The following is a 20,297-nucleotide window of genomic DNA, read 5'->3' as shown; positions in this document are numbered from 1 at the left end:
AGTCTTGTCCTAATAATTACCGTCCAATCTCCGTTGTACCCATCATATCAAAAGTAGTGGAATATTGCATACAGCTCCAAATCAGTCAACATCTGTCTGTGAATAATATTCTTAGTGACTCTCAGTATGGCTTCAGGTCCGGCCTGTCAATGGCAAAAACAGTTGAAGATGTTGTTTCATATATATTGTCATCATTCGAATCAGGATTATCAGTTAATGCCGCTCCTGTGGACCTCAGCAAGGCATTTGACTCTGTCAGTCACAGGATACAACTAGAAAAGCTGCACTGCTATGGTATTAGAGGCTCAGAACTATCTCTGATCAGATCCTATATGAGCGACAGAAAACAAATTGTGCATTTTAACAATATGAAGTCAAATGTCTTGGATATCATGCAGGGTGTACCACAAGGCTCTGTGTTTGGACCTTTACTTTTTATAATATATGTAAATGATTTGCCCAGCACCATGTTATGTAAATCCACACTCTATGCAGATGATACAACTTTTGTTACAGCAGGCAAAGATTTAGGAAAATTAAACGAGGAAAGTGAGGCTCATCTCAGAGCAGCCATCAGGTGGTTCCAACTCAATGACTTGCATATAAATAATGATAAAACTGTAAATATTCTCTTTAGCTTGTGTGTTAAGAGTAATAAGATTGATTGTGTCTCAGCTAAACTACTTGGGACCCATCTTGACACAAAATTAACGTGGAAGAGTCATACCGATTATATTTGTACTAAGTTAGCACGTGTGACATATTTGTTAGGTAAACTAAGGTCATGTGTTAGTGGTAAGTTATTACTTAATGCATACTATTCCTTTTTCCACACCCATTTAGCATATGCCACTTTGTTGTGGGGAAACTCACCTGGAGCAAAACAAGTCTTCATTTGGCAAAAGAAGGTAGTCAGATGCATCCATGGAGTCAGAAATTACGAGTCTTGTAGACTATATTTCAAAAATCTAAAAATACTAACAGTTACAGCCCTCTTTATACTAAGTTGTCTGATACACACAAAAGAAAACCAACACAGGCACAAACTATGACAATCTATCCATCACCATGACACACGTATAAAACAGCAAATTGACACCCCAGTTGCTAGACTAAAGAAAACTCAAGATACTTACAGGTACAAGGGAGTAAACTATTTAACACGTTGCCAATAGAGGCACATAATGTGTCACTGAATAAGTTTAAAAGTGTCACAAAGAAATGGTTTAGAGAAAAAGCTTTTTATACAATAGAAGGGTTTATAATGTGCACTAAAGATGATATTAAGTACCGGTACTAATATAGTTTCACTTAGATTAAACTTATACATGTAAATATAATCCAAATACCATGTGCAGCATCAAGGACAAATTTTTGTATTAGACAATAATGATCTACAATATATTACACCATTCCTGTTAGTTATGTAAACTGTATATGCACACAAATGACGACATCAATTGAATTTTTTAATGCCTAAAGATGGATAATATAATAAAAAATAAATAAAAAACAACAATTCAAGCGAGTGTAAATTTCAGATGCAGACTTCTACCCTATGTATCACTCCCAAATTGACTGTGAAGGCAAGAACAGACTAATTACAGTGTGCTCAGAGGCTTTTAAATGGTCATTTTTGCCACGTGTCATACATGAATGGATGGGACAAAGCCCTAAGAACTGGTACCTTTTGCCAAGCACTTCACAGTGTTTTGCTGAGTACATATGTAGATGTATAAATCACTGATCTGAGAGAGAAAGAGAGAGAAGGGTAGCGGGAGGGGGGGGGGGGGGAAAGAATAAAGGGGAAGTGGATGTCAAAAAAATTATCCCATTTCATTGTAGCAGGGTGCTACAGCAAAACCAGTTTTGAATTATTTCAAAATACAAACAGTCATGGTTGTGAAATTATTTAATGTCAATGACATGTTTTGCTCTTTTGGGGCTTCATCAGATTGTGTAAAAGTAGCTGTATATGAAAACTATCTGTCCCATAAGCATATAAAATGGAAATTGGTTACAATAGTAACTGAATATGTAATCCATCCATCAAAAAAACATAAAATGCAAGGTAGGCCTTGAACGAATCAGCTGACACACTGTAGTAGTATCTTGTTCGCACGCAAAGTGTCAGTGTGATGCATGTGGCTCATACCGTGTTTATTTTGTAAGTGTAGCCCTATTTTGTATTACTACAGCAGTGTCAGCTGGTGTTTTCAAGGTCCACATTGCGTTTTATATATTTTTATGATGGATGGGTTACATATCCACTTACTGTTGTGACAAATTTCCATTTTATATGGCTATAAGATGGACGGATTTCATATCCAGCTACTTTTACAACCTAAAAGGATGAAACATGTCACTGACATTAAATAATTTTGCAACCAAGACTGTTTTTATTCCAAAATAAGTGCAAATTGTTTCCAGAGTGACTAGCTTGTACTCTTTTTTATGTGTGTATTACTGCCTCCAGAAGGTAAGCATAGACCAGCACTTCTGACTCATAATTTATTAGTACTCAATATTAGACATTTTCCTAATCAGAAGGTCATGTTTTAAATTTAAGTGTAACTTTTTATGTATTTTCTGATTATCTGAAGTCTGGACTGTGCTTGCTTTTCACTACTTCCTTTCACACTTTTTAATCTTAGTCTGTCTTGTATCAAGCTGTTAGTATCTAATAGGTGTAGAATTTCCTTTATTTGCTGAAGGCTATTATTGTCTTTACATTGCTTACTTTGCTTAACTACTTAAAGAAGAATTTTTTTCTATTTTTTGCTCTGTAATTTCTGTGTTAATTTTCAACAATTTTTTATTGAATAGATCTTGCTAACATATTAATTTTTGCGTCTTTTGAATCCTATGTTGGAAGAAACCAGAAATACATGGTCTTTTCAAAAAGTTCCCAAACATTCGTAATTTTGTACCAATGGTGTGTTGGAGTGAAATGTGGTTGGTATCCCAGCACACACCTGTTTTTAATGTGTAACTGCTGGAAGTTTCATTGTTGTATGTCTGTTAGTTATTGTTCAGTGCTGTACTGCATAGAACATCATGTCACACAGTTTGCAAATTTCAAGATGACAGAGTTAGATAGAACAGCAACATGTCTATATTAAATTTTGCATGAAACTCAAGAAAACCTTCACAGACACTCCAAATGATACAGAAAGCCTATAATGATGAGTGATTAAGCTGTGCTTGATGTTATGAATGTTGGACACAGTTTAAAAATGGCTAGACAGCAGTTAAAGATGATCTCATTCAGGATGCCCTTCGACATCTGCTGACGATGCTCATGTCAGGAATGTCATCATGAATTCATGCCACATGGACTAGGTGTTAAACAATGGTACTATTAGAAAATGTGAGAGGGAAATGGCCTGAAATGTGGTTAGACAGTTCATGGCTCTTGCATCACGATAACGCACCCACACATTCATCCCTGCTGGTGTGTGACTATTGTAAAAAACTGAAATCACTATGCTGCTTCATCCTCTGTACTCTCCAGGCCTGGCCCCTGCAGACTTCTTTTATTTACAAATTTGGAAACCCCCATAGGAAGCACCAAGATTTGCAATGATAGTTAAGATAAAAGAAAATTCGAAGACAGCATTTTCGAAGGAGACCGTGCATAAAGAGCAAAAGTTAAGCGTAGAAAAATTTTGTGGGGAAGTTCCAGAATTGTTTGAACAGACCTCGTGTGTCATTTTATCCAACAATGGGTTGTGTACAAAAAATCAATAAAAGTGACTGTGTTATCAAAATTAAAAACTGACACAGGAATCTACAACTGTTTCAGGTAAATCCATTACTTCACTGATGTTGTCAGTATCCATGAACAATACAATGTCTATCTGCTTACCTTCAGACCTAAATTCAGCTCCCTTAATGAACGCCTCATCTCTGATGTTAGTGCATTCATTCGCTCACACTCTTGAATTGCAACAATAACATATGGTGTCCTGTCTTCAACTTTAGCCATCAGTTCAATAATGTTAAATGGTTCCGGTAATTTATCATATATATCTTCTAGAACCGACTTCACCTGTAATAAATATAATGCTTGTTGTTATGACTGTCATATAAATGAATGGAGACAAATAAGTACTGAGAAAGTACTTAATATTCAGTACTATTACTTGAATTATATTGTTTCAAGACTTGTTGATATTTTGAATGATTGTCAAAAGTAGAAATATATGAGTCAATGAAGGAACTTAAAATTCGGTAGTTCATACTCATGAGCTTTGGTGCTCCTGACTTTACTGATACAATGTAAGATTACAATTCATTTAGAAAGTTAATTTAATTATCATGTTGTAATATATGTGAAAAAACAATCACAAATTCAAAACTAGTGATGAAAGTAGTTTTGTACAGAATAATACAAGTAATGTGAAGTCATACTGCCTAACAGCACAATTATAATTATAATGCTTTGCAGATACCCTCTATGAATTTTTCAGTATTTCTTAGAAAAATCTGAAAGCCTACTATGTCACCTATCTTACAAAATGAGCCAAATAATAATGTTTGTGATTTCCATATTAATTTTTGAAGGAGTCTGAACAAAAACACGATGTAGACATTTCCTTAACATTTATAATCTATCCTCAGTTGTAAACTTTCTTAGCAAAACTGTTCAATAACACCTCAATAGACAACATTTGTGAATGTGGCAACATGGTAAAGAAGTTGTTTTCTTTCAGTTTTAGTTGGGTTATCAAATTATGATGGCCAATTTGCTATAACAGACAACATGGCAGCTCTAAATAAATCATGTGGTAATTAGACAACTAGTAGGATAGTTAATGAACTCAGAACAGACACCTTTAGAAGAAACTTACAAAACATCAAGTGGAATGAGTTGTATGGCGTAAGGGATGTAAATTCTAAATTTAATGCAGTTCTAAGTAAATAGCTGTTTCACAACAAAAACAATAAAGAATGGCACCAGTTATTTACCAAACAAACCATGAACAGCAAAAAAGATTAAAGTGTCATGTAGCAGAGAGAGAAAGAAGTACATAAAATAGGATAAGCACAGATGTCCAACAACTTTCATACTATAGAAGATATTGTTCTTAATTAAGAAGAGTTATAGAAAATAAAAAAAATTTGCTTGTCGTATCATATCACAGATTAACAACTGTCAAAATAAAATCAGTTCAATCTCGAGCATACTTGATGAGAACAATATATCTGGTAAGATATACGAAATAGTCCACGAAACCATTGTACTGAAGTACAACAAGAATTTAATCAATGCAAGATCCACTTCAGTCTCTTCCAGGAAAAATAGAAAAAGCAGAGATTCTTATGGAAACTAACAACATTTCAAGCAAAATATCAAGAGCCTGTTTTTCTGCTGTAGCTACTGTACACAGCCATACATTTGATGTATTACTTTCGCAAATTATTTATATAGACAGGCTAAATTATGCCACTGTTAGATCTTCTTAAGCCCACCTCCATAACTGAGTGGTCTGCGTAGATAGCTACCATGCGAAGGGCCCAGGTTCTATGCCTGGTACTGATAAGAATTTTTCCTAGGTGAGAGGATTGGTACAGAATGCAGTCAGCCTTGTGATGCCAATTGAGGAGCTACTTCAATGCGGGGTCGTAGCTCCAAGGTCTGGTAAATCAGCAACTCCCACATGCCCTCCATACCGCATCCACATGGTGGAGGTTGACACAGTGGTCTGCCAACATCCTTTGGGTCTTCAGAGCCTGGTTGGGAAACTCATTGGCTCTCCTTTAAGAAAGGCAGCAGGATAGATATTAATAACAATCAGAACAATTGGTTATTAACTCTCCTCTGAAAAGTTTTGGAAAAGGTAATGTATTTAACAATGTTTAAGCACATCTGCAAATATAAGATGGTGCATCACTTGAAATTTGGATCCCAGAAAGGTTTCTCCCCTGAACATTCCATGTAGGATTTCAGTGACCATGTATTAAAATGTCTGAAAGACGAGATTTCACCTATGGGGTTTTTGTGATCTGTCTAAGATCTTTGACTGTGTAAACCACAAAATTCTTTTGGATCAGCAGTTTATGGCTTTTGTGGTACAGTGAGTAGTTGGCTCACTTTAGATAGCTCATGCAGCTCTCACAATGAATCATCTTTGGAGGTGCGATAAATTAATACTGGTGTTTAACACAGGGTTCAATTCTAGGACCACTTCTGTTCTCACCATATATATCTCATCTTCCCTGTTACACTGATAAAGCAGAAATAATGCTCTTTGCTGATGATACAAGCATCATAATCAGACCCAGCAAAGTTGTTGTTACAGGAGGAAGAAAAACATACTTGAAATTATTACTGATTGAATCTTTATAAATGGTCTATCACTGAACTTAGAAGAACACTAATTCAAATCTCTATGTGGCAAGACATGAATAACAATGGCAACAACGACACAGAACTATGTGAAACTAATTTTTCAAAACTTCTGGGTGTGTATATTGATCAAAACTTGAACTGGGAATCACATATTGTAGACCATATCAAACATCTGTGTTCAGCATTTGTTCTACTTGTAAATGCTGATGCTGTTGAAGAAAGCATTAGATAAGTAACTCATTTCCCAAACTTTCATTCATTGGTGTCATATGGAATAGGTTTTTAAAGCGATTCCACACAAAGACACAAAGTACGAGGGGTACTAATAAAGTTTTCATTATTATCTAGAAAAGACGAAGTTACATAATTAACTTTTTATTATTACGCAAGTACATGTTACATGTCTGCAGTCCTGCTTCAAACTGCAATTCCTCCATCACTATACCACAGCATACTACTACAGGAACCTAAACAGACTAGCCCAGACCACCAATGAAGTGGAACATTTTATATCGAAAGGTGCTCCTGTTGGACTGAAATTAGCAATTACCATAAAATTTATGCAACTCAGACTGTGGAATTAAAAGGATAATTTTAATATTACACAGCTCTCTCCTCAATAAATTCGTCAGCAACAGTGGAACAAAATATTAAAGCTTACAACAATGTTGCAAATTCAACTACCTGAAAAATATCTGTAAACAATCATTTGCTTACCTTATCTTCACGTGACATGGTTGTAGCACCTGAAGCCCCAGCATCTCTAGGTTGCATTTCCAGTAGAGTGCGGAAAAGGTTTTCTGAAGTGGTTGTCAAAAACCCAATTTCAGCATTTGGATGCAGACCATATAGATATGGAGATTCAGATGGCAAATACTTATCAATGTAGTTGTGATAACCCTATAAAATACAATTTCTTCATCACTAACAACTACAAGCAATACGCCAGTTTAAAGTGCTATTAAGCACACCATCTTGTGACAATGAATGCCTGATTTTTTTGATATTTCAAAATAGTGTCTGTAATAGGAATATTTCTGTTTTCAGAATGTTGCTTTTCCATTAAAATGCAATCTTTTACTGTTCTTTTGCATGATGTTTAATATCTCAGAAATTGCACATCGCACAAGAAATCGGAAGCTTATATTTTTAGTGATCCACCCTGGTTACTGATTTCATTTATCTGCACTATGTTTCAACAGCTAAACTCCATCAGGCATCAAAATATTGGGCAGGATGATGAAACTATCACCCAAATTGGACATCTAGAAAAACATGTTCGATATGTCATACTTTAAAACTGCAGAAATCACACGAGTGCAATAATTTTGCATTAAGTTATAGAGACTGACATCTACAGTAGCCCCAGCAATGTGCTGGAAACAAAAATGATGTAGCTATGCCTTTCAGGAAAAAAATATTAATGTATATATTAAGCATAGGAATTTTGCCCAGCTGCAACTAAAAGCAGTAACCAACAACTACCTTGTTTCTACTATGCATTGAAAAGACATTTCATGCAAGCAAATTATGATGCCACATACTTCTTGATGATGTGACTGGATGTATAACAGTGCAACAACGGAAAGAAAGCTGGTAGTCTGAGTGCCGATTTGCTGTGTTGCCCAGTGCAGCTCTAGGTGTCTATGGGTGCATACAAGAATGCTGGTAAGCCTACTAGTCAAGCTGCAGCAGCACCATTATAAGTTGAATGACAAGTGTGTACTGTTAGCTCTGTAGTGCTTCTCACACAATTTTACAGAAACTATTCACCCATAAAATTTGAGTTTTACGTTATGTATAGCTTTATATGTCAGCTTCACAGTGGAGAGCCCATTATCTTGTCAATGGTCACACTTATTGTGATATTCTCATTTAAATAAGACACTGCTCAAAATTTGACAAAGTTTGCAATATAAAATTTGGGTCACTACAATTCTGCGTTAGATGCATATTTACCACCATATGCTGATGTGAATGAAATTTAGCTAAGATATTGAATCTTTTTAGACTTGGGAGGAGGTCTCTATCTGTCTCTAATCTTGGGAAAATAAAATTCATGTAGCACCAATACTTCTGACTGTACATGCTCAAGATTGAAATATTCATAACATACCTCATATCCCATAAACTGTTCAACATATCAGTATGAGATTTTGACAGGTGATATCACACAAACAGGGGAGTATTTTTTTTATGTACAGCGATATAGCAGAAGCTGTGGTTCTTTTTTTTTTTTCAATACAGTACTGTAATTCTTGTAAGAGTCTTAGACGGTTATTGAAAAGTGATTTTGCTAATAGGAAAATAAATGCAAAATTTCTTATCTTATTTTACAACAAACAGACACAATGAGGTTTTCTGTAATGTACTGACCACCATGGCTGTGTACTGTTTGTTTAACAAGACATTCTGTTTTAAGATTCTGTCGCAATAGTTATTGCTAGGTGAGTGTGCAATTCATACTGTGTTTTGGCAAAAAAAAGGCAAAAGTTAAACCCATCAGCAAAGCAAAATTAAACCTGTCAGCAAAGCAAAATTAAACCTGCCAGCAAGAGAAATGTAGCCCTTCCTCATACATGCTGGAGCTTCTTCATATGAGAAATGAGAAATGGTTAACAATTGAGAGAAAAATAACTTGCCAATTCCATTGCAGCTTTTGTGGAATCCTGTAACCCACCAAATTTTTAATAGCAAGTGACTGGAATGGAAACTTACCAAAGGATTTTCTCCTTGTTCTACATTTGAGAAATACAAAAATAATTTGCAGCAAATAGGGTACCATGTTCCTGTTCCTATGCCCATTCAGGGTGAAGTGGCAAACTTTTCCACCATAATTATCTTTTGATGTGTTGGAGATAGATTACATATATTTATAATCTATTTTAACCTTAATAAGCCTGCAGCTCATGATATAGTTGCTAGCGTTGCTGCCCTTGGATCACAGGGTCTCAGGTTCGATTCGCGCCCATGTTGGGGGTTTTCTCTGCCAGGGACTGGGTGTTTGTGTTGTCATTGAATGTGTAAATTTGGGACTTTGTACAGGCGGTGATGACTGCGCAGTTGAGTGCCCCACAAATTGAACAACATCATCATCAACCTTAATGAGCAGTCTCAAGTAGTACATAAAGTAATGAAACAATGCAATTTTTAAGCATCTACTCACCTGATTTGCCTTCGGTTCCTCATTTAATAAAACAATGTTGATGAGGTTTAAGGCACAGAAAGAAATTATTTGCTAAGTTTCAGTACCACCTGTTCCATACTAAAAAGGTACTGGGCTACAAGATCACTCTGAAACTGGAACTAAAGGAATTATTCACTATGGCCTGACTTGTTAGCCCTTTCTCTTAATAAAAAATGGTGGTTTTTGACTGAAAAAGTTTAACAACCCAAATGAAAATAAATTGCCAGTCCTGTTGCAGATGCAGAGGAATCCTGTAATGCAGTGTGTATTTTATAACTAACAGCTAGGACGGAAACTTACTGAAGGATTTTCTTTTTACACCTCAGTTATATTTGATATGTGAAAATGTGCAGCAAATACCATATGATCTATCCATTCCTACCCTTGTGCAGAGGGAGGAACTGAATCTCTTACTGCAAATATTTTTTGATTCATCGACTTACTGACTTTGACAAATAGTTGGCAAGGTTCTGCAAGTTGTGAATGCATTCGCAGCTTCAGAGTTACGAAAGAATTTTACTGGGTCTGTTCTTCCCTGGAGCAAAAATGTAGTATTGTTCTATTAGATATAATTAATTTGGTGCCTCTGTATCTGTGGATAAGAATGTTACAAAAACATGATATTCATTACTTTATGAACTGCTTGAAACTATTCATTAATGTTAAAATAGATTATAAATAAATATATATGTTTAACACATTAAAAGATAGTTATGATGGAGAAGTTCACCGCTTCACTCCGTATGGGGATAGGAACAGAAAAATGGTATACCATTTTCTGCAAATTATTTTCGTATTTCTCAGGTGAACAATGGGAGAAAATCCTCTGGTAAGTTCCCATTTCTGTCATTCACAATTAAAAATATGGAGGTTTACAGTATTCCACCAAAACTGCAACAGATTTGGCAATTTATTTTTGTCTGAATTTTTAACCATTTCTCATACAAAGAAGATTCATCGATTATGAGAAATGGCTACATTTCTCTTGTTGGCAGGTTTAATTTTTCTTTTTTTCCCAAAACACAGTATAAATTGCACATATTCACCTTGCAATAGCTATTGTGACAGAATCTTAAAGCAGAATGTCTTATTAAACAAGAACTAGGTGATCAGGGCAGTCAATACTTTATGGAAAACATCATTTTCATACTAACAAAATCTCTTTTTAATAATAGCTGTCAAACACTCTTAAAAATTTACAGTACTGGATTGTAAACTAAAAAAAAAACCGTAGCTTCTGCTATATCGCCATAGATAAGAAAGTACTGTAAGTTAACCATATAAAAAAGTATTCTCCTGGTTGTGTGGTATCAGTTGCCAAAGTCTTGTACTGATATCTCAAACAGTTTAGGAGATATGATGTATGTTATGAATATTTCAATCCCAAGCGCATATGGTGAGAAGTATATGTGCTACAGAAATTCCATTTTCTCGAGATTGGAGACAGAGACCTCCTCCAAAGTCTAAAGAAAAATTCAAAATCTTAGCTAAATTTCACTCACAATGACATACTGTGTAATATGCACCAAACGCAAAATCATAACGACCCATGTTTTTCATCGCAAATTTTTTTTGAAGTTTTCACAGTGTCTTTCTTCAATGAGAAAGATTGCAGGGTGTGCAACTCAATTCTGTCAGTGCATTCCATCGACAGTGGGCAAAGAATGTTTCATTCATTCTGGCTCACTGACAGTGCAGGTCTGCACCTGTTGGCACTTTCACCTGTCTGCCATTATGTGTTGCCTCAATATATAACAAGGGGATATTTTCTGCACCGGCTCAAGCCACCTTATGCTGCTCTGTCTTGCGCAGGTAGCCCACTTTCTTTCTGTGTGGACCCATACATGGTAAAAAAATGGCAGAAAGTACAGTCAGGAAATTATTTTAATAGTACCCCATGTCACTCATTGTACAATATGAAAATGTATGTTTACAGCATTCTTATGAAAAGAACTGTGTTTATGTTTGCATAAACCACAGTCCCTTTTCAAATACTGCTAACATTAACTTATCAAAAGTGATAAAGGCAAATTGTAAAAATTCAGTACAATGAGGTGACAAAATAACATAAACACTCTAGCATAGAAACATAATTTGAGAATCTTATTTCCTGAATTACTTATTTCACTTAGAATTTCGCTGTACTGCTTGTATTGTGACCTCACCCATCTGGTACATGGGATATGAGAGATGGTGAAATAGGCGTAGACTTCAAGAAGAATGTAAAAATCCCAATACGAAAAAAATCAACAGCTGATAGTTATGAACATTGCACAACCCTAAGTTTCATACATTATGGTTACAAAATACTAATACGATTTATGTGCACAAAAATGGAATTACTGGTAGAATCTGACTAATGGAAAATCAATTTTGGTTTCAGAGAACATCTTGGCAATAATTTATTTTAGAACATAGACTGATGAAGAACAAGCCTACAGTTGTAGCACTTATAGGCCTTAACAGAAAAGCTTCTGACAATGTTGACTAGAATACGCTCCTGCAATTCTGAATTTATCATAATAAAACACATTGAGAAAATTGTTATCTACAACTGGTACAGAAATCTGCCTGCAAATTATAAGGTAAGGACATGAAATTGAGTCAGTTGTTGAGAATGGAGCAAAGTTGTAGCCTGCTCACAGTGTTATTCGATCTGTACATTGGGCAAGCACTAAGGCAAACCTGGGAGAATTTTAGAATAAGGAATTAAAGATTAGAGAGAAGAAACAAAAATATTTAGGCTTGGCACTGATATTGGAAATCTGTCAGATATGGCAAATGACAGAGAAAGTCAGCTGAATGAAATGGACAGTGTATTGAAAAGAGGTTATAAGATGAACATCAACAAATGTAAAACAAGGAAAATGAAATGTACCAGTCTGAGAGTACTGCATTAGAAAATGAGACACTAAAAAGTTATGCTACTTGAGTGAGCATCAAAATAACTGATAATGGCCACAGTAAAGAGTATATAAAATGTGTACTGGCAGAGGTAAAAAAAAAAAAAAAAAAACAAAAAAAAAAAAAAAAAAGTTTGCCTGGAGTGATTTAGAGAAATTGTGGAAAACCTATATCAGCATGGCCATATGGGGATTTGAACCACTGTTCTCCTGAATGCAAATCCAGTGTGATAAACACAGTGCCAAAGTAATAAATAATTACTGTATTAAACTTAAGGGAAAAGTGCTTTATGGTACAACTTGAATAAAACAAAGAATAGTTAATGGAGACCCCCAAGGCATCAAGGAACAGTTAATTTGGGAAGAGAGTGATGTTTATTATGAGAAATTTACAGTGGATGCACTTGCATGGAGAGCTGCATGAAATCAGTCTTTGTACTCAATACCTTGTGGTGGTTTGAGAATATTTTTTTGCACAAGTGACATATTGTATGGTGCTCCACCCCACACTTTCACTTCTGTCAGTTTTCACTACTAATTATGACACACATTCATATACAAATTCTGTATTTGGGCACCTCTGGTATCCCTCTTATCTTAGTACCCCAAGTGATCACTTATGTCACTCAGGGATTGAACTAACATTGTGAACATCACACAAACAATCTGATCCAAAGGAATAAACAGAACTATCAGTGCAGTGCTCCTACTTATACCTGTCGAGTGTAAATGTCAAGTAATTGCAGCACTGGCATAAACTGTTCTAAAAACTCATTTTTTTAATATGTCAATTCTAGAATACCATCCTCTTACATTCCAGATCTATAACTACTTTGTGCTTCTTGAAGTTTAGATGCAATGTATCACTTATCCCCTGGCTGATTTCTTCTGCCAGTTTCAACAGCAGCAGTAGAAAGAGTTATTAGAAATATAGTGGTAGCTGGCTCTATCTGTGGGCAAGAACTAGAATCCAGTTGTAACAGAGCAACATGGAACTAGCCTACTTGTCCTTCTGCCACTCCTTACTTAAATATAATTTTTTTTCTTTATTTGATGTGTTTTATGAATGACACATAGGCAACAATTACACAAAATAGATACTTTCTTATTATAGCAAGAATTTATAAAGTTTTATCACTTACTGTCTAAGTGCCTGATTACTAATGACAGTAATCTAGTTAGTTTAACGGGAGGTAATTTTTATAAGAAACATATCAATAATTTAAGATTCAAACATTTAGAGTTGAAATTCATAGTGAGCAAATATATGTTTCTGGTTAAATTGGTATAGCTTGTTTCCAAAATCTCCTTCTCTTTTTGAAAAACATCTTATGTTTTCCAAAAATGTCGTATTTCACACATTATTTGTAACCTTGTTCCAGAACATTCGAATATTAAGTAAAGGTTATTTTTGAAATTCAGTACCATAACTATGTTGCTTTGATTTTTCCAATTTCAATTTGTCCACTTTCACAAGGAAAACTTATTAGCTTCCAAATCATTTGTGCAATAAAATTTCATGTTTTAGCCATTTTTGGTAGGCTTCATGAACCCCCACAAAAGTAGAAATAATATCTGTAGAGTAGTCCTTATAAATTTGCCTGTTTGTCACTCATACAGCTAATAGTTAAAAAGGCTTGCTGTGCTGCTTATTGTTAATTTGTATCTTTTGATTTTGCTCTCTTTCCTATTATAAATTACAGTATTATAACAGATTTCAAGTTTTATTGGTATGTGCATGCATAATTAGTTGTGTAGGCTAACACTTCAGTCTGCTGTCAGTCGTCATTCATAATGTTAACATCTGTGTGTTACTATTAAAATCTGTCAGCATCAGGTAGTCAAACTGTACAGTACTATGTGAGTCATTCCTGGCAACAACTTGTTAACTTGCAAGTACCAGATGTTATGTGAATGTCATATAATTGTGAACTGCGATTTTGTGTGTGTGTGTGTGTGTGAATTATCCGCATGGGTCCCAGGAAGAATGGGCAATATTCAGGGATAAGACAGGAACAACCACTTGAAGCAAAAGTCTATTGAACATAGACTCTAAAATGCATACCTTAAGAGCTATGAGCACTGCATCACCTTTGATACTGTCAAACAAAACTCTTTAACTGCATGATCTTTGCTTTTCATATTTTGGGATGAGATAGTATGGACCAGAACAAGAAAAACTATCTAGTAACATGAACTCTAATGTGCATACCTTAGGCGCTATGAGCACTTGTTCATCTTTGATACTGTGAAACATATCTCTTTTTGTGAAATGTGTTTTATTCATCTCATAACGTACATTTGCAATCCATTTGGTTTGCGTACAGGAGACATGTCAAAAATTTATAATACAGTTACAATGATTTTCACATTAATAAATTGTAGCACTACAATAAATAATAATACTATAAGGATATTCATTGGAATATGTAGCACATTGTATCCAGCTCAAATTTCCAGTTTGTCCTGCATAAATTCATCCACTGAGTAATAACACCTCAGTGTCAGTACCTCACATAGCTTTCTTTTAAGTGAACCTAAATTCATCTGCATAAACTTGTTCCCTTCTAATTTACTACAAATTTTCATTCCCATGTATTGAGGTCCCTGGGCATACAGTCTGAGGCGGTGAGTCGGGAGCATAAAATTTTCTTTTTTTCCAGTATCATCTGAATGGACAAAATGGTTTCCCCCAAATAATTCATGTCTGGTGTACAAAAATATAATAATCTCTATATAAGTACAAGGATGGCAGAGTTAATATTTTAAGTTTTCTAAATAATGGTCGACATGGTTCTTTGTGATTTGCAGTGCACATATTTCGAATGATTTTTTTCTTTTTCTGTATTTTTAGTATCTGCACTATGTTTGTCAAGTTACCCAAACAACAATACTATACCTAATAAGGGATTCGAAGTAGCTTGTATATGCTACTTTTCATGTGTCCATGTCAGTTGCAGTTGATAATATTTGCATTAGAATGCAAACTGCTCAGTCTGTTTGCCAGGTATTAAATGTGTGCCTGCCAGCTTAAATCTTTATCTACATATAAACCTAAGTATTTGACTGAATCAACTTCTTCTGTATCTTGGTTGTTTTGTACAATCTTATTCTTCTCACATTTTGAGTGTTTGGTTTTGAACTGCACCACATGAGTCTTAGATATGTTTAGATTCAACCCATTTCGCTGAAACCAAGTTTTAAGGTACTAAGGGGGATCATAGATTTGGGAATTTTTTCCAAATTCTAATCTTCAACTAAGTCAGAAGTATCATCTGCAAACAGAACTGATTGGGAGCTATATTTAATGGTAAGTCATTAACATAGACGAGAAATAGGACTGTGCCTAGTATGGAGCCTTGTGGAACACCCTGGGATATTTTTTTTTCAATCAGAAAAATAATAGACACCATTTGAAGAGATGCTAACTCTCTGTTATCTGTTGGATAAGTAGGATTTAAGCCGCTGTAGGGTACTGCTGCTATTGCCATACTTTTCAAGTTGGAAACAAGCAATGCAAGTTTTACAGAATCAAATGCATTTATGAGGTCGCAGAAAATTCCTGCCACCTTATTTCTCCTGTCTAATGATGTACTTATTTTCTCAATGAAACTGTTTACTGTGTCTTTGGTGTTTTTCCCCTGCTGAAAACCAAATTGGTTGTTTAGAATAACAGAATATTTTGCAATGAATTTTTGGATTTGTGCAACAGTACGTTTTTCAAATATTTTAGATAGGACTGGAAGAATTGAGATAGGACAATAATTTCCCATAATCTCTCTTGATCCCTTCTTGAAGAGTGGTTTGATGTCAGTATATTTCTGGGAAACAGCCCTCTTCAAAACATAACATTGATTTATTATTTGAGCTAGTGGGTTTGCAATTCTATTGTGTACCACTTTAATAACTTTGGTGGGTATTCCATCCCAACCTGCAGATTTTTTTTCTTGTGTTAGAATAGCATTTCCTACATCCTGTACAGAAACTTTTAAGAATTTTGTAAAGTTTTCAGTGTTTTCACCTAGGCCAAAGAGATTTACTTTGTTGTGATAATCTGATTCATCTACATCAGACTTTGCTACATTTATAAAGAATTCATTAAAGTAGTCTCATATTTGAGTTGGATTTACAATAGTATTTCCTTCAATGTCAATTTTTGAAATTTCTTGATTACAGGGTTTAACACCTAACTCAGATTTAATGACTACCCACACAGCCTTTATCTTATATTTATGATTTAAAATTAGCCTGTCATTTGCCAGTTGTTTTGCTGCCCTGACAACTCTTTCAAATATGGTTTTATAGAGTCTAACATATTTAATGAAATCAATATTTTTATTATATTCCAGTTCTCTGTGCAGTTGCCTTTTCCTTACACCAGAAATTTTTATGCCCTGGGTAATCCACTTTACTTTATTTGTTATTTTATTGCTCAGAGTCTAGGTGGAAATGTCTCATTAAAGACACCAAGAAAACTATTTAGGAATTTCTCAAAGTTTTTGTCACCTGAGTTATAATGATCAACAGGCCATGTTTTCTCTTTTACCTTCTCACTGATTGTTAGCAAGTTCTCTTTGCTAAAATTTCTGCTCGTATGGGTTCTCATATATGAATTGTTCCTGTCTGTCTGTGGAAGCTCAATGAACAACGCACAATGATCTGAAATACCTAGATCTAGACAAAATTTTTACACATCCTCATATACATAATTAGCTAGAACCTTGTAAAAATATGCTGCTGATTGCCCATTGTCTCTGGCAGATTCAAAGAAATTCAATTTGAAGCCATATTTCTTTACTACTGAGTCAGTGAATCTTGAAGCATAGCTACTATCACATGTGATATCATTTTCATTTTTTTCTCTACAAAGGTCTTCTGGCATAATTTGAAGCTTAGATAAGAACAGTTCTGTTGTTGATGTCCCAGGAATTCTGTATATTCAGATTATTATAACATTTGCTAGTGAGTCCACTACTGCTACACAACAGCTCTTCAAACACATTCTTCATTTAAATAATTAAAACATTTTCTGGTCCTATAGTTTATATCACTATGTAAAAGTATACATGAGCCTCCATGTGACTTGTTTCTTCTGCAAAAGCTACCTCCTAATCTGAAGTTTCCTATTTTGTTAGAATTTTAATTGTGTCCTCAGTAAACCAATGCTCATTTAAACAAACAACTCTAATATTTGCACATTCTGACAGAATGATTTCCAATTCATCTATTTTGGAGCTTTTATTGTTTGAAACATCTGTGTTTAAACCATTTACATTCGAGTGGGTAACATACCTACTTTGACCATTAGTTATAGGCTTTAGAACATTTCTTGGCAGATAATGGTTTGGTTTCGTCTTTCTTAATGCTACATAAGTTTTTTCACCCCCATCACTGCTTATCAGTTTCCCTTATTTTTTTATGACCTGGCAATTATCTATGAACATCTTTCTGAATATTTTTAAGCCCAACCTATTCAGATGTAAACCATCTTTGGAAAGACACTTTTCACTTAGAAATTTGTTGGGGGTCAATGAAAACGACTCCCAGTTTATTGCACTGTTTGTAAGTATTGCCATTTATTCTCTGCACATAGCTGTCACTCTCTGATCTCCTGTACACAATTCCACTTACTATTATTCTGGAATTCGAGTTGAGTTTTCTCGCCATTTGGATGAGGTTCCTCGTGTGATTTACAATTTCTTCCTCGCTGTTGTTCCGAAGCGAATTTGTTCCTACATGGATAAAAACACCTTTTGGATATATGCTAACGCTTATTTGCTGCGTTCTCGCTAAGACGTAGTTTAGGTGCGTATGCAATTGATGCGTCGAGATTCCAGGTCGATTGTCAATTTCGGAGTATGGAACGACTATGTTTTTCAACCATGAGACACATTTAAAAGAATTCACTCTCTGTCTTGTTATAATGCTTCTTTCTGTCTTTTTTGTACATTACACTGGTCCACTTATATTTGTCTGATTCTTCCATATCTTCAGTTTCTTTCTCTTTCATAATGGCGGCTGAATTTTATCATGGTTTGTCAGTTGTATCACTCCACGTATTTGTCGAAGTAGATCCAACTAATACTCGATTTTTTTCTCATACACAATGCTTTTCACGTTTCAATGCAATATTTTCTAGCTTTAACAACGTCAGTTCTGCTTTCAGAGCAGTTCTGTGCTGGGACCCCTCTTGTTCCTGATTTTCATAAATGACCTGCCAAACTGAACACTAGCTAACGCTGTATTGTATGTGGACGATATAAGCTCAAAATGTGACTGACTTGCAACACAAAGTAGAAATAACTAAAGAAGAAGCAGAAAAATGGTTTAGAGATAACTGTTTATTTGTAAATGAGAAAAAAACAGTATGGATGAATTTCAGCCATGTATTGAATAAAGTAAAGCCCAATATAGTTTTGAAACTTGGTGAACAGAAGATTTTACAAACTTCAAACACAAAATTTTTAGGTATCTGGTTAGACGAGCATCTGAAGTGGGATAAACATATTGAAATGCTCAATAAAAAGTAAATGCTGCTACATACTCAGAATGCTGAAAAACTGCTGCAGTGAAAAAACAGTAATATTTGCTGATTATGCTCTTATGCATAGTATATTGCAGTATGGTGTCTTATTTTGGGGTAATTCAAGTCTGGCAAACCGGTCATTCATTATTCAAAAATGAGCATTAATAATAATGAAAGGGGCTGCACCAAGAAGGCCCTGCAGGGAAATTTTCAAAGAATTTCAAATAATGACGCTTCCATCTTTATATATCTATGAAAGTATCTGCTTTTTCAAATCTCACTCCCATTTTTCTTCTTTAAATAGTGAGTGCCATGACTACCCAACAAGACACAGGAATGATTTCCACAGAGAAACACACAAAACAGCCCAATATCACAAAAGTGCAATATATCACCCCAAAATCCTTTTAGTGCTCTTCCCTTAAGCATCAAACAGATAGAAAAGTTTTACGTTTTTAAAAATGAGCTTAAAAAAATGTTATTAAGAGAATGTTTTTACAGTGTTACAGAGTACATGGATTTTCAGAACATAGTGACATAGTGGTGAATGATAATGAGAATTCATATTTGAACAAATGTATGAAAATAGTCTGCCTGTACACACTATAATTAATTAATTATTGTTTCTTCTGTTATTCTCTACTAGAGTGGTCAATGATAATGATAAGTCATATCTGAAAAACAAATGTATGAAAAAGTATTCACTATAAATAATTAATTATTGTTTGTTTTGTTATTAAGTACTATACACTGCATGAGATATATATTTATATATGTTTTACCACCATAGGCCTATGTTATTAATTTACAGTATGATAATTAAATTAAGGTGTGGGTTCCTGCTGTCATGTCCTAGTTGATGAACCACGGGCAACGTATGAGTGGCCAAGTAAGTGGTCCTGACAGTCAGGATACCAGTTACATTGGAATAAGGCTGGGCATCTTGGACATATTCTGAGTCGTGGTCACCTTTGTGCTCAGACTGCAAAGACTACCAAATCCACCAGTTAGTTCCTCAACCGTTAGGGGTAAAACCCAATGGGACCTGGGGCAAGTAAGGCTAGCAACCTGCTTCCCTGGTACTTTAAATATGATGCTGGCAACAATCAGAGCAAAATGCCTCGGGCCTTTGGAAGTGACGGAGTCCCACCTCTAATTGACAAACCAGGGACTCCTAAGATACGACTCGGCAAACGAATGGTAACGAGATGGGGAGCTATTAATATCAATGGGGGCTTCTCTGGGAAGAAGGTAGAGTTGGCAGAGGCTGCAAGTAAGATGGGGTTGGACGTTTTAGCTGTTAGTGACATTCGGGTAATGAGAAAG

General features: G+C 35.1%; 1 protein-coding gene across 1 annotated transcript in view; it reads right to left on the bottom strand.

Annotated features, from left to right (window-relative positions):
* Nucleotides 1-20,297, bottom strand: part of LOC124803208 (dynein beta chain, ciliary-like) — a 586,091-nt gene that overhangs the window by 105,339 nt on the left and 460,455 nt on the right. The window contains exons 29-30 of the mRNA XM_047264389.1: nucleotides 7,073-7,255; nucleotides 3,869-4,051 (exon numbers count right to left, since the gene is read on the bottom strand). Of these exons, the coding sequence (XP_047120345.1) occupies nucleotides 3,869-4,051; nucleotides 7,073-7,255 (366 nt within the window). The remainder of the gene's footprint in view (nucleotides 1-3,868; nucleotides 4,052-7,072; nucleotides 7,256-20,297) is intronic.

Source organism: Schistocerca piceifrons, chromosome 6 (assembly GCF_021461385.2).
Source record: "Schistocerca piceifrons isolate TAMUIC-IGC-003096 chromosome 6, iqSchPice1.1, whole genome shotgun sequence".
In the NCBI taxonomy this organism is placed as follows: Eukaryota; Metazoa; Arthropoda; class Insecta; order Orthoptera; family Acrididae; genus Schistocerca; species Schistocerca piceifrons.
This window is presented reverse-complemented; position numbering and strand designations above follow the sequence as displayed.